This window comes from Staurois parvus, unplaced genomic scaffold (genome assembly GCF_062004578.1).
Source record: "Staurois parvus isolate SC_StPar_1 unplaced genomic scaffold, SC_StPar_1.0 ptg000031l, whole genome shotgun sequence".
NCBI classification, from domain to species: Eukaryota; Metazoa; Chordata; class Amphibia; order Anura; family Ranidae; genus Staurois; species Staurois parvus.
Genome location: NW_028317827.1, coordinates 6,680,263 through 6,693,241, shown reverse-complemented (window position 1 = coordinate 6,693,241; position 12,979 = coordinate 6,680,263). Strand labels below are relative to the sequence as shown.

At 40.9% G+C, this 12,979-nt stretch overlaps 1 protein-coding gene across 3 annotated transcripts in view; it reads left to right on the top strand.

The window, feature by feature from the left end:
• WDSUB1 (WD repeat, sterile alpha motif and U-box domain containing 1) overlaps nt 1-12,979 on the top strand; it is a 154,574-nt gene that overhangs the window by 64,745 nt on the left and 76,850 nt on the right. For 2 of the 3 annotated variants that reach the window (XM_089659751.1, XM_089659752.1), the window contains exon 12: nt 9,111-9,300. In XM_089659751.1, coding sequence (XP_089515877.1) covers nt 9,111-9,289 — 179 coding nt within the window. In that variant the 3' untranslated portion in view covers nt 9,290-9,300. Of the gene's footprint in view, nt 1-9,110; nt 12,467-12,979 lie in introns of those variants that run through there. The other variant, XM_089659749.1, reaches the window with a different exon arrangement.

Here is a 12,979-nt window from a genome sequence, read left to right as displayed (position 1 = left end):
TGCGCACACTCAGGTTTAATTTGAGGGTATGTCCATCCAAATTGGAGGAAGGGTTTAGGAATTACAGCTCATAATAAGCATCCCCCCTTTTTCAAGGGACCAAAAGTAATTGAACAATTGAATCAAAAGCTGTTTTATGGCTCGGTGTGGGCTACTCCATTATTTTTTTCATTAATTAAACAGGTAAAAGGCCTGGAGTTGATTCTAAGTGTGGGAATGTATTGCTGTAAACCTACATCATGCGTTCAAAGTAGCTGTCCATGCAATTGAAACAGGCCATTGTAAGGCTTCATAAATGAAACAAATCCATCAGAGAGATAGCAGCAACATTAGGAGTGGCCAAATCAACAGTTTGGTACAGGGGTGGGCAATCTGTGGCTCTCCAGCTGTTGTGGACTTACATTTCCCATGAGGCATTGCAAAACTGACAGTTACAGCTATGACTTGCAGAGGCATGATGGAACTTGTAGTCCTGCAACAGCTGGAGAGCCACACCTGGTTTGGTACTTTCTGAGGAAAGAAGAATGCACTGGTGAGCTTAGTAACATAAAAAGGCATGGATGTCTACGGAAGACAACAGTGGTGGATGATTGCAGGATCCTTTCTATGGTAAAGAAAAACCCATTCACAACATCCAGACAAGTGAAGGACACTATCCAGGAGGTGGGCACATCATTGTCAAAGTCTACAATCAAGAGAAGACTTCACAAGATCAAATACAGAGGGTTCACCACAAGGTGCAAGCCATTCATAAGCCTGAAGAATAGAAAAGCCAGATTAGACTTTGCCAAAAATATCTAAAAAAGCCAGACCAGTTCTGGAAAAACATTCTTTGTACGGATGAAAATAAGATTAATCTGTACCAGAATGATGGGAAGAAAAAAGTGTGGTGAAGGTTTGGAACAGCTCATGAGCCAAAGCACACAATGTCATCTGTAAAACATGGTGGAGGCAGTGTGATGGCATGGGCATGCATGGCTTCCAGTGGCACTGGGTCATTGGTGTTTATTGATGATGTGAAAGAAGACAGAAGCAGCCGGATTATGGCTGCCGTGTTTAGAGATATACTGTCAGCCCAGATTCAGCCAAATGCAGCAAGGTTGATTGGACGGCGCTTCGCAGTACAGATGAACAATGATCCAAAACACACTGCAAAAGAAACCCAGGAGCAAAGAAGGGGAATATTCTGCAATGGCCGAGTCAATCACCTGATCTCAACCCAATTGAGCATGCATTTCACTTGCTGAAGGCAAAACTAAAGGCAGAAAGACCCACAAACAAAGAATAACTGTAGACAGCTGCAGTCTGAGCTTGGCAAAGCATCAGAAAGGAGGAAACCAAGTCTTTGGTAATGTCTATGGGTTCCAGACTTCAGGCAGTCATTGCCAGTAAAGGATTCTCAACAAAATATTAAAAATGAACATTTTATTTATGATTATATTAATTTGTCCAATTACATTTGAGTCCCTGAAAATGGAGGGACAGTATAAAAATGGTGGCAGTTCCTAAGATTTGTACCTGATATTTATGTTCAACCCCTTGAATTAAAGCTGAAAGTCTGCACTTCAAATTAATTTGGATTGTTTCATTTTAAATTTATTCTGGTGGCATACAGACCCATAAATATGAATATTGTGCCTGTGTCCAAATATATATGGACATAACTGTATGTATATGTGTGCATATATATTACACACACACCTTCAAAGCTAGTGACTATAACAAAATTACCAAAGCCAAAAACTTTAGCAGCCTTTACTTAAACAAAATTCCTCAGTAAATATTCATGCCACAGTATAGTAAGGAAAGGGTATACAGTCTTTGAGGGGGAAATAACTTTGAGCTTAGCCTAGCTCAAGCCTCCTTGTAGATCATGGAAGTCATGTATCATAATAGATCTTTCGGTAGGGTCAGAGGTAAGCCAGGGTGTTAAAAGAGAAGTCAAAATTTGTATTTTTGAACATTTGCATTGCCTATTACTAATTTGGTGCTTTGGAGTTCCATTCAAAGCATAGGTGCAAATGGACGCTTAGTTTTAGAGATCACACTTTTCAAAGTAGTGTAGCACAATAAAAACTGGTGCTATGTAAAGCTGGCCATACACATTAGAATTTCTCTCATTCAGTGTTACGGGCTGCACATGAGAAATCATTAAATTCTCCTATCTATGCTAATCATCATGAATGGATAAATCTGTACTGCCAGCTATTATATTCTTACAGCCAGCACCAGTGGCTATCAGAGTACCTGAACAGTGCTTGCATATTCCCCTCCCTCCTAGATTGTAAGCTCCAAGGAGGAGGGCCTCGAACCCCGCGTGTATCGCATTGTATTGTTATTGTACTGTCGCATGTATTGTCTCCCATTATATTGTACAGCGCTGAGCGAACTGTTGGTGCTAAATAAATACTGTATAATAATAATATTATTGGATGCAGGTGCTGTTAGCCCAAGAATATTTCACCAACTCTTTTGAAAAACTGACTTTTCTTAGCTATACAGTAAAGGATACAGTATCTTTAATTCTTTACCATAGATAATATGCAGCTACCTTCAGGTAATTGGATGCTGGCAGTTTTTTGCTAGTGTCCTTATATGATAGAGCTCTTAACTCTAAGAAAAGCTTACCTTCTTCCCATGGAGTTTTCTTTCTCTCTCATTCCTACCAAGATGATTCTCCTATCAAGATTCTTGGCTGCACCACAGCCATTATAGCTAGTAGTACAGCTTCCGGACCCCACTGGATTGAAGAAACAGTAGCAGCCTGTAATGTAGCTGAGGTGGTAGATGAAGAAGACCCACCCTCTACTCCTGAGGAATCATATCAGGATGGGATGCCTTCAGCTGAAATTTCATACAAACTGAAGCACACCATTGTTGCCCTTTTTGATGATGTATGCTCTTGCTTAGCCTTAGAGTAGCCTGTGTCTGCTTACTCCAAGGTTCCCATTGTGGGATCAGTATAGTTATCGCAATCCAAGACCCTCCCAGTCTGCTCACTCATGGAACCTGTCCTCACCCAAAGATTTTATTCCCTTAAAAAAACATCTGGAGAGCAATACCCTATTGAAGAATTGTTTTTGCGAAAGTGGACAGTTCCTATAGTAAACCTTGTCATCTCTTGTTTTAACAAGATCCCCGCAGCACTTATAGAGGATAATACCATGTTTAAGGACATTGTCAACAAGATGTTAGAGGCTTTCTTCTCTTTAGCAGGCCCGTCATGCAAGCTGTAGTTGATCCCATGACCGTCTGTCAGACCATTGCTGTCTGGACTAAGCATATGGCCTCGGATCTTAATTCCATGCTAACGGATCCTACCAGTGGCCTGGTGCTGCTTTGAGAATGGCTTGGTGGATACAGTTTACCAGGTCTCCAGGAGGAGTCTTCTCTTCAACCACATGTGCAGGATCCTTTGGCTTAATGCTGGTCAGCGGAACTTCCATGTAAGAAACGCTTTGAGCAGATATCCAAGGAGCGGCTAAACAAGCGTTAACCTTCAATGGGTAAGGGGGGAAAAAGTACTCTCCTCCCCCAGAAAAGGAAGGCTCCTGCTACTACAATTAGAACTTTCACTTAATGGACTTCTAACTGAAGTTAGAAGAGGTTCCTTTTGTCTCTCTTAAACCTCCAGCTTCAAATCTAAGGCAAGAACATTCTTTTGTAGAAAGACATGGCCCTCCAAACTAGCTGAATCTGGTTCCAAACCCTTTGCCCAGTGATTGGGCATTCCCACTTGTCAGTGAGTTTCGAACTTTCCCTTCCTCCTACTAAGATGGTTGGATCCTATTGCTGTCATTTAGCATCTTCTTTTCCAAGAGGGGCATGTACATTCCCAAACCATATTGAAGAGTCTGGTCTATTTTGGATCTAAAAGCTCTCAATTTGTTCCTGCAGGTCCAGATGTTCTGCATGGAAACTGCCAGGTCAGTCATTGCCTTCCTCCTTTCTGGAGACATCCTAAATGCTTACTTTCACATTCCCATCATCCTCTTGATCACTGATATCACATTTTACAGTGGGCGATCAGCATTCTCAGTTTGTTGCCTTTCCCTTTTGGCCTGTTCATGTACCCCTGAATTTTCACCAATGTGTTTGTCCTGGCCTTGGCTGGGCTCTGTGCTTAAGGGATACGATCTCCTGCTGTAGTATCAGTCCCCCCCCTCTCCCTGTCAGCCACAATCCAAGGGAAAGTACTGACTCTGCACAGTTTCCATTGGATCTTTAATAGGGAAACTTCATATTTCATATTCCTTATTTACAGTTGCAAGAAAAAGTATGTGAACCCCTTGGGATTACGTGGAGTTTTGCATGAATTGGGCATAAAATGTGCTCTGAATGTCATCTAAGTCACAACAATAGAAGAACACAGTCTGCTGAACATAATACTACACAAACATTAGATGTTACCATGGTTTAATTGCACATAACATGTAAACATTCACAGTGCAGGGAGGAAAAAGTATGTGAACCTTTGGACGTAATAACTGGTTGACCCTCCTTTGGCAGCAATAACCTCAACCAAACATTTCCTGTAGTTGCAGATCAGACCTGCACAACGATCTGGAGTTATTTTGGACCACTCCTCTTCACAAAACTGTTTCAGTGTAGCAATATTCTTGGGATGTCTGGTGTGAATCGCTCTCTTAAGGTCATGCCACAGCATTTCAATCGGGTTGAGGTCAGGACTCTGACTGGGCCACTCCAGAAGGCGTATTCTGTGCTGTTGCAGCCATTGTCTTGTTGAATTACTTGTATGCTTTGGGTCATTGTCCTGTTGCATCACCCATCCTCTGCGGAGCTTCAGTTGGCGGACAGATGGTCGTACGTTTTCCTGCAAAATGTCTTGATAAACTCTGGAATTCATTTTCCCATCAATGACAACAATCCGTCCAGGCCCTGAGGCAGCAAAGCAGCCCCAAATAATGATGCTCCCTCCGCCATGTTTTACAGTGGGGATGAGGTTTTGATGTTGGTGTGCTGTGCCTTTTTTTCTCCACACATAGTGTTGTGGGTTCTTTCCAAACAACTCAATCTTGGTTTCATCTGTCCACAGTATATTTTTCCAGTAGTGCTGTGGAACATCCAGGTGCTCTTTTGCAAACTTCAAACGTGCTGCAATATTCTTTTTGGACAGCAATGGCTTCCTCCGTGGTGTCCTCCCATGTACTCCATTCTTGTTTAATGTTTTCCTTATTGTAGATGTGTCAACAAAAATGTTAGCATGTGCCAATGATTTTTGTAGGTCTTTAGCTGACACTCTGGGATTCTTCTTTACCTCATGCAGCATTCTGCGCTGTGCTCTTGCAGTCATTTTTACAGGACGACCACGCCTAGGGGGAGTAGCAACAGTGCTAAACTTTCTCCATTTGTAGACAGTCTGTCTTACCGTGGACACATGAACATCAAGGCTTTTGGAGATACTTTTGTAACCCTTTCCAGCTTTATGCAATTCAACAATTCTTGATCGTAGGTCTTCTGAGAGCTCTTTTCTGCGAGGCATGGTTCACATCAGACAGTGCTTCTTGAAACCAGTAAACTCAAAACAGGTGTGTGTTTTTAAGGGCAGGACAGCTGTCAGCAACACATTCAATATCATCACACTGATTGGAGTCAAGGTTGGCTCACACCTGGCTCCAATTAGCTCTGGGAGAAGTCATTAAGCTAGGGTCTCACATACTTTTTCCTCCCTGCACTGTGAATGTTTACATGTTATGTGCAATTAAACCATGGCAACATCTAATGTTTGTGTAGTATTATGTTCAGCAGACTGTGTTCTTCTATTGTTGTGACTTAGATGACGTTCAGAGCACATTTTATGCCCAATTCATGCAAAACTCCACGTAATCCCAAGGGGTTCACATACTTTTTCTTGCAACTGTATGTTGGTCTCACAAATATGTAATAAATCCTCTAATATCCAGGTTATTCTGGTTACCTTAGCTGACCATAGGAATTTCATTGTAAGCTGACTATATGGACAAGCCAGCCCACTAATCTCCTATCAGGAATGTGTGATTACAAACTGACCAAGTCCTTAAAAGGTCATATTGCTTGTAAGGGGAGTTGACCATTCCCAACATACAAGTCCAGTATATAACACACAGCTACACTGAAAATATGTAGTCTCAAACCAGAACTTTCAATCATGAATGCATCTGAACCTGGTCAGCCATGCCGTGAAATGTGGGCGGGGGATTCCATGGCGAAACAGCATCTTTAGTTCTTGTTATATTTTCTTTATCTGTAATTACTTTTAATAAATGTTATACTTAGGGATGCACCAAACATTTCAGCCAGAAATACCCCTGTGGCCAATATGAATATAGGCACTGATACAGGCGCTGAAAATATGGGCATAGAGTTCAGTGAAGGAAAGATGGCCTCCACTCATCTCTATGCCCTTGGAGGACCGGAGTGACGTCATTACACCACTTCTGGTTCCGGCACCATGTGAACAAACCCATTTCCCAGATCAATGCTTTATTTTTAATCTAATGCTTTATATTGTAGAGGAGAGATGTTGGGACGTATTGACCCCATATCTCTCCATAAAGAAGACCTGTCACTGCTTATTTCTATCACAAGGAATGTTTGCATTCCTTGTGGTAGGAATAAAAGTGATAAAAAATAAATAAAAAGGGACAGTGTAAAAAAAAAAAAAGTAGTAAAAAAATTCAAGTGCCCCCCCCGTACCCCCATGCAGTGGTGAACGCAGATGTAGGCCACACCCACATATGTAACCCGTGTTCAAACCACACGTGAGGCATCGCCACAAACATCAGAGCGAGAGCAATAATTCTAGCACTAGATCTCCTCTGTAACTTTTTAAAGCATCATGGAGATTTTTAAGTACCACAGTTTAGCGCCATTCCACTAAAGTGTGCGCAATTTTAAAGCATGACATGCTGGGTATCTATTTACTCGGCGTAACATCATCTTTCATATTTTACAAAAAGTGTGGTATAGTGTTTTTTTTTATTCATTAAAGTGCATTTTTTCCCTAAAAAAAGTGTTTGAAAAATATATACATTTTTAAAAACTGTCCATTTCAGTTTTGGTTTTCAGCCAAGTGCATCCTGAATATTTGGTTTCGGCACCAGAATTTTCATTTCGGTCCTCCACTAGTTATAAGTATTTGTGTGATCTCTAATTGCACATATTAACTACAACCCCAAAACAGGAACAAAACAAACCATCCTCAACCTGTGGTAGTCATCACTGGAAATGACTTAGAGTAGCTGAGCCTTATGTTAGACCTGGCCCTGTCCAGGATCTTCCTGTCCCAGGATAAACTTTTGTTCCTCTGTGCTCATGTCCAGACCCTGGCTTCATGCCTTATGGGGTTTAATGGCCTCTTTCTTTAAGGCTGCACCATATGCCCAGTTTTAATGCAGACCCTCGCATCACAACATTCTGGCAGCATGGAAAAATAGGCTCAGTCCTTGGACCACACCATGCATGTGACCCACACGGCAAGACTCTCTGGGGCATGTTGGTTTTCCAGACTGGTGCTAGAGTCAGGAAAGCCCTTTCCTCCAAAGACCAGGAAGGTACTCTTGCTAGATGCCATTCTATCAATGAGGAGGTGTCCTGGATGCCTTCTTGGTACAGGGGCTTGGTTGTTGGAGGAGGTCTGTCTTCCTATCAACATCCTAAAACCCATGACAATTTGGTTGTCCCTTCAATTGCTGGACCCCTTAATTGCAAGAGCACCCCGATGTGGACCTTTGCAACAGTTCAGTCCGATGCCTGAGGACATTTTAGTGATTGTCACTGGTAAACCTGGTACTTGGACATACTCTGAATCCTGGCAGACAAGTTCCACTGACCCCTGCTTCATGTTGCTGGCTTTGATGGCATGGCTAGTGAAGCCCAGGTCCTTTAAGACAAGGGCCTGTCAGACTGGGTTATTGCTACCCTCTTGAAGGCTAGGAGGTGCTGGAAAGTCTACCATCACACCTAGAAGGAAAAAAAAGACAGAAGAAAAGATAGAGCTCAAATTATATTAAATACAGTAAGTCCTGAGTCCAAATTTCAAAAGATCATAGTCCATGGGCACAGTGGTCCAATTTGCTTGCTCTTGAACTTTTCTTCTTTTTTTTTTTGCTACTTTTTCCTCTTCAGTATTCTATGTTGGATCAGAGCTGTGTGTGGTCTGGATTATCTACCTTCTTACATGTGCTCTTAAAGATGCAGATCTAATAGATACTGAAAAGCCCTTGAAGCAGATTTACAAGGCTGCCACTGGGTTCTCTGTTGTTTAAGTTGTACCAGGTGGATATTCAGATGTATTCTGATGCCAGTCTCTACTGGAAGGTGCTACAAGCTGCTCTAACTTCTATGAAGCCCCTCCTGTCCAGTTATGTGGGCCTGTTGGCATTGGGAGTCAGAGGTTATGAAGGGAATGGTCTAGTACCATTTTTTTTTTTTTTTTTTTTTTGCCATTGTCAAATTAGCTGCAGGTAGCTGCACAAAACACCTGGTAAAAACTGAAGATCCTGTGTCCCTTACTGTACTCCAAGAAATGTATTTTGCTGGTAAGTCAAAATTCCTATTTTATCAAACCAGGTGATGCCAACAGGGCCATCCACTGAATGAATTTCAGCTGCAGTATGAATCAGACAAAATTCAATCAGTGTAGGGCTAGCTGTAGAACAGTTTAATTTTTCTAAAGAGTAGCTGGATTAAATTTTGGGTAATTTTTGGACACATACTGGAAATCTGGAACTTGTAACAAGGGAGTTGGAGCTGTTTAAATTCTTACAAAGACTGCTTAGAAAATGTAAGCTTTTTTTTGTCTTCTATCTTATTCCAATACAGGCTGTAAAAGTTAGCTCCTGGGCTTGATGAGAAAGGTTCATACTTGGCTAATAACCCTGTTGCTGTCTGCAGCTGGCCATGAAATGTTTGCATAGCTTGTGGAATTTATTAAAAAAAAAAAAATTACATAAAGCTTCAGGAACATTGGATCTGTTGTTCAGAGCAACCGGCAAGCAAACAAATAAAGGAAACTGCTTGGCATTGGCAATAAAACCACTTTTATCCACACATTTATAAATCAGTCTTATGGTTTCCATTAACAATGTGCCTTTCTTATAACTCCATAGATGGTTATTCTTATGAGAGAAGTGCGATTGAAAGCTGGATAAATACGAGGAGGACAAGTCCTATGACCAACCTTCCACTAGAGAATCTTCTTCTGACTCCAAATCGAACACTAAAAATGGCGCTAAACCGCTGGCTAGAGACAAGGCCTGACCAGAATGACAAGCAAGCGGCGACCTAATTTCTATATCAGTAAGTTACTGACATTACCTTCTGTGTGGCTGTAAATAGCAGTGCACAAGATCTGAGGCATTTGTCTGTTAATAACCATTGATTTACTGAGAAAGGGGAGATTGTAAAAAAAAAACAAAAAGTCTTTTACAAGGAGTGTTTACATATGGGATTGATTTGCAATCCAAAGGCACAGAGGCACTCTGAATTTTGTCTGTGATCTGTATGTTCTAACAGAATGATTGCAGGCATTGTGCGTGCATTGAGCGAGTGTACAAGTAGTACCCAGGGTGACATTTTTAACCACTTCCAGTCCGGACACTTTTACCCCCTTCCTGACCAGGGCAATTTTCAGCTTTCTGTGCTATCACACTTTGAATGAAAATTGCGCGGTCATGCAACACTGTACCCATATGAATTTTTTTATTATTTTTTTGAGACAGATAAAACTTTATTTTGGTGGTATTTATTCACTGCTGGGATTTTTATTTTTTTTGGTGGTATTTATTCACCGCTGGGATTTTTATTGTTTTTGCTATGTAAATGTCCAAAAATTTTGAAAAAAAGTGTTTTTCTTATAAAATTTTGTAAATAAATAATATTTCATCATAAATTTTGGCCAAAATTTTTCTGTTATCTTTTTAGTAAAAAAAAAAAAAAAGCCAAATTAGTTTATAACCAAAAATTATAATTTTTAAACTTTTTTTTTTATATTTGTATTATTTTTTTTTTATACATACGGTCACCCTAGCAGTACAGTGTCACCATGGTGACACTGTACTACTTTTGGGGGGTGATGAAGATTTTTTTTTTTTTTTTTTACACTGATTGCTTTTACACCCATATAGGATGTAAAAGCAATCATTTCTCTTTCTCTCTGTCTGCATTCTTGCAGCCTCTGACAACTACTGAGTGAACTGTGATTGGTCACAGCTTGTCACACGGTACAAGGCTGTTGTGAATAGCTTTGTACCATGTGACCTCTGTGATCATTCACAGATTTCACACATAGTGACATCAGAAGTGACATCTTGCTTACTACTTTGCATGTGATCACTGATTGGCCAATCAGTGATCACATGATCAGGACCTCGTACAGAGGTCCCGTCCGGCGATCGGTGTTTCACTGTGTCCAGAGGACACAGCGGGCACCGGATCGCGGTGCTGCGAGCTCCCAGGGAGCGCGCACAAGCAGGGTGCGGGGAGGCCGTTTATAAACGGCCACCCGACCCTGCAGTGCCACTGTCTGGACATTTATATACAACGGCCGGTCGGGAAGTGGTTAAATGGCACTCTAGCAACCGCAACTACCAACCCACTATTTTAAAACATACATTGGCACTGATGTAGCTAAAGAGAAGCGCTTTAAAAAAAAATATTGTACAAGCATGTAAAAAGAAAAAAATGTGCCTGATTTTTCATTGGTAGCCCATGTAAAATGAGTGGCCTGCATAACCATAACCTGCATATGCAGTAATCCTTTGACAGAGGTCAATGTGTTTTTTTTTTTTTACCCACACATATTAAAGGCTTAATTTCACCTTTGCCAGAAAATAATGTATGCAGTTAAGGGACCTCAGTAGGTAATAAAAAAAAACAGCAGTTTTGTAAATTGTTCATTACTTTTTGCCATACCTGTAGGCCCATTTGGGCTTCCTCAGAAGCCTGGCAAAAAAAAACCTTCCAGTTAGCAATCCTCATGTCCTTCCTTGTTGTTAGCATGCAAAAATCATTAGTTTTGGTTCCTGTAAAGCCGAGAGTGAGTGTTCAAGCAACAAGGCAGGGCATGCAGGATTTGTTGGAAGTTTTTTGGCCAGGCTTCTGGGGGCCCAAATAGCCTAAAGGTATGACAAATTACAAATGAACATTTTCCAAAGCTGCAAAGTTTTGTTTTTTTTCCAATACCTACTGCAGCCCTTTAACTGCATAGGCAATTTTCTGGAAAATGTGAACTTCGCCTTTAAAAAAGCTAACATGCCAGAAAAAGTATAATTATTTTCAAAAAACGGTGTGATTTTCAGCAGAGAATAGTGAGATTTGAAAATGACAGTTGGAGAGCTTCATCCTTGTGTTAAAGCTTTGTGAATTGAGTGTATAGAAGGCTGATAGGTTTCCAAACTTGCAGTGGGATGTTAAGGGGACAGTTTATGCCTTCATGGTATCCTTCTTTAGGATTTACAGGTCCCTTTACATGTCATGTGTACAGCAGTAACAGTCATATATATATCTCTATCTAATAAAACTGTCCCTACTGATACAATGGTCTCGCAATGCCTTATCTTACCTATACCCAGTAAAGTGACTGACCTCAGGTGATACAAAGAGATTGAAAAAAAAAAATCCTCCTACATAGGTTGTACCTGTTTATCTGCAGCTAGTTTTCCTGTGCATACTTGTAGATTTCAGAGATAAAATGGTTTTTCCAGGACTCACAACGTGAGGGTGGGATCTGCAGTTACACACTGTACAAGAGCTCTGAGAGTTGATTGTAGGGGCCACCCCCCTTTCCACACTGGAAGAGCTGAGGCTGTCAGTCACAGGCTGTGTGCTGGAGGTCCCTCCCCTGTCGCCCTTTAAGCTCTTGGTGTCAGAAAAACTTGTCAGAAGTGACTTATGCTAATAGCAGAGGAACAAGACACGCAAACAGAATTGACACTTAGTGCTTTGGAGAGAGGCAAGTAAATACTATAGAAACATGTGCTTTGTTCAGACTTCATGTCTGAGGTTTACAATCACTTTAACCCTTCCCCCCACCCCCAACTTTCCAGACTGATTTACTATATTTTAGGTCTCTTTTAGAACAGAAAACCTTAACGGATATCAGGAATGTTGCTGTTACTAGTCTCTGTGATTCCAGTGGATTTTTACTTCGCTTTTCATATTACTATGAACCAAATCACAAGGGTAGCAAGCTGCTGCTCCTGAAGAATATCCATTTTTCTGGAAGTGTTACTGCCTTATTTAAGACCATAATAATGTTCCCAGCCTGCGTACTTTACAAGTATGTAATAGTATAGAGCTAATCATGTCAGATGTGTAGTAAATACCCTGCACTGTGTGTAGATATATATGTTGTATATAGAAAAGGTTTATGAGAAGCTTTGTACATATATTAAATAATAATTTTAAAACAATTGAAATATTCCATGTAAGCTATATTCTTGATAAAAATAAATTGTACATCATCTGTAGTGTTTTTTTTTTTTACGCATCCTACAAGCTCTATTACTTTACTTGCTGAAGCGCGTAGCAGCCTGCCCACTAATTAACACTAATTAATCGGACACCTCTCAGTCTGTCAGGGGCATGAGATACAGCTGGCCATCCATCCCCCTCTGGTGGGTCTTCTTCTATGCACCAAGTAGCTGCCTATGAGGCAAATTGGACTGTTACTTGACATTGCATCCACCACTCACTGCTGCTGGAGCTAGAGTAGAGATATTACCTGTAAACGTGCTCTTTACAATAAAGTGATGCTTTCATGATTTACTAATACCTGCACCCTGCTGATTACTTGTTATCAAAGGATCACCTTTCTGTCTGCTGCAAACCCGGTGTTACATTTTGCCCTCTGCCATGATAGTCCCTTAAAAAAAACCAAAAAAAAAACCAACTTCTGGTTTTGGGACAATGCTAAAGTAAGAAATGTTCGTGCCCCTTCACACCAGAACGTGGTATGGGAAACCCAAGTTCTGTGCAA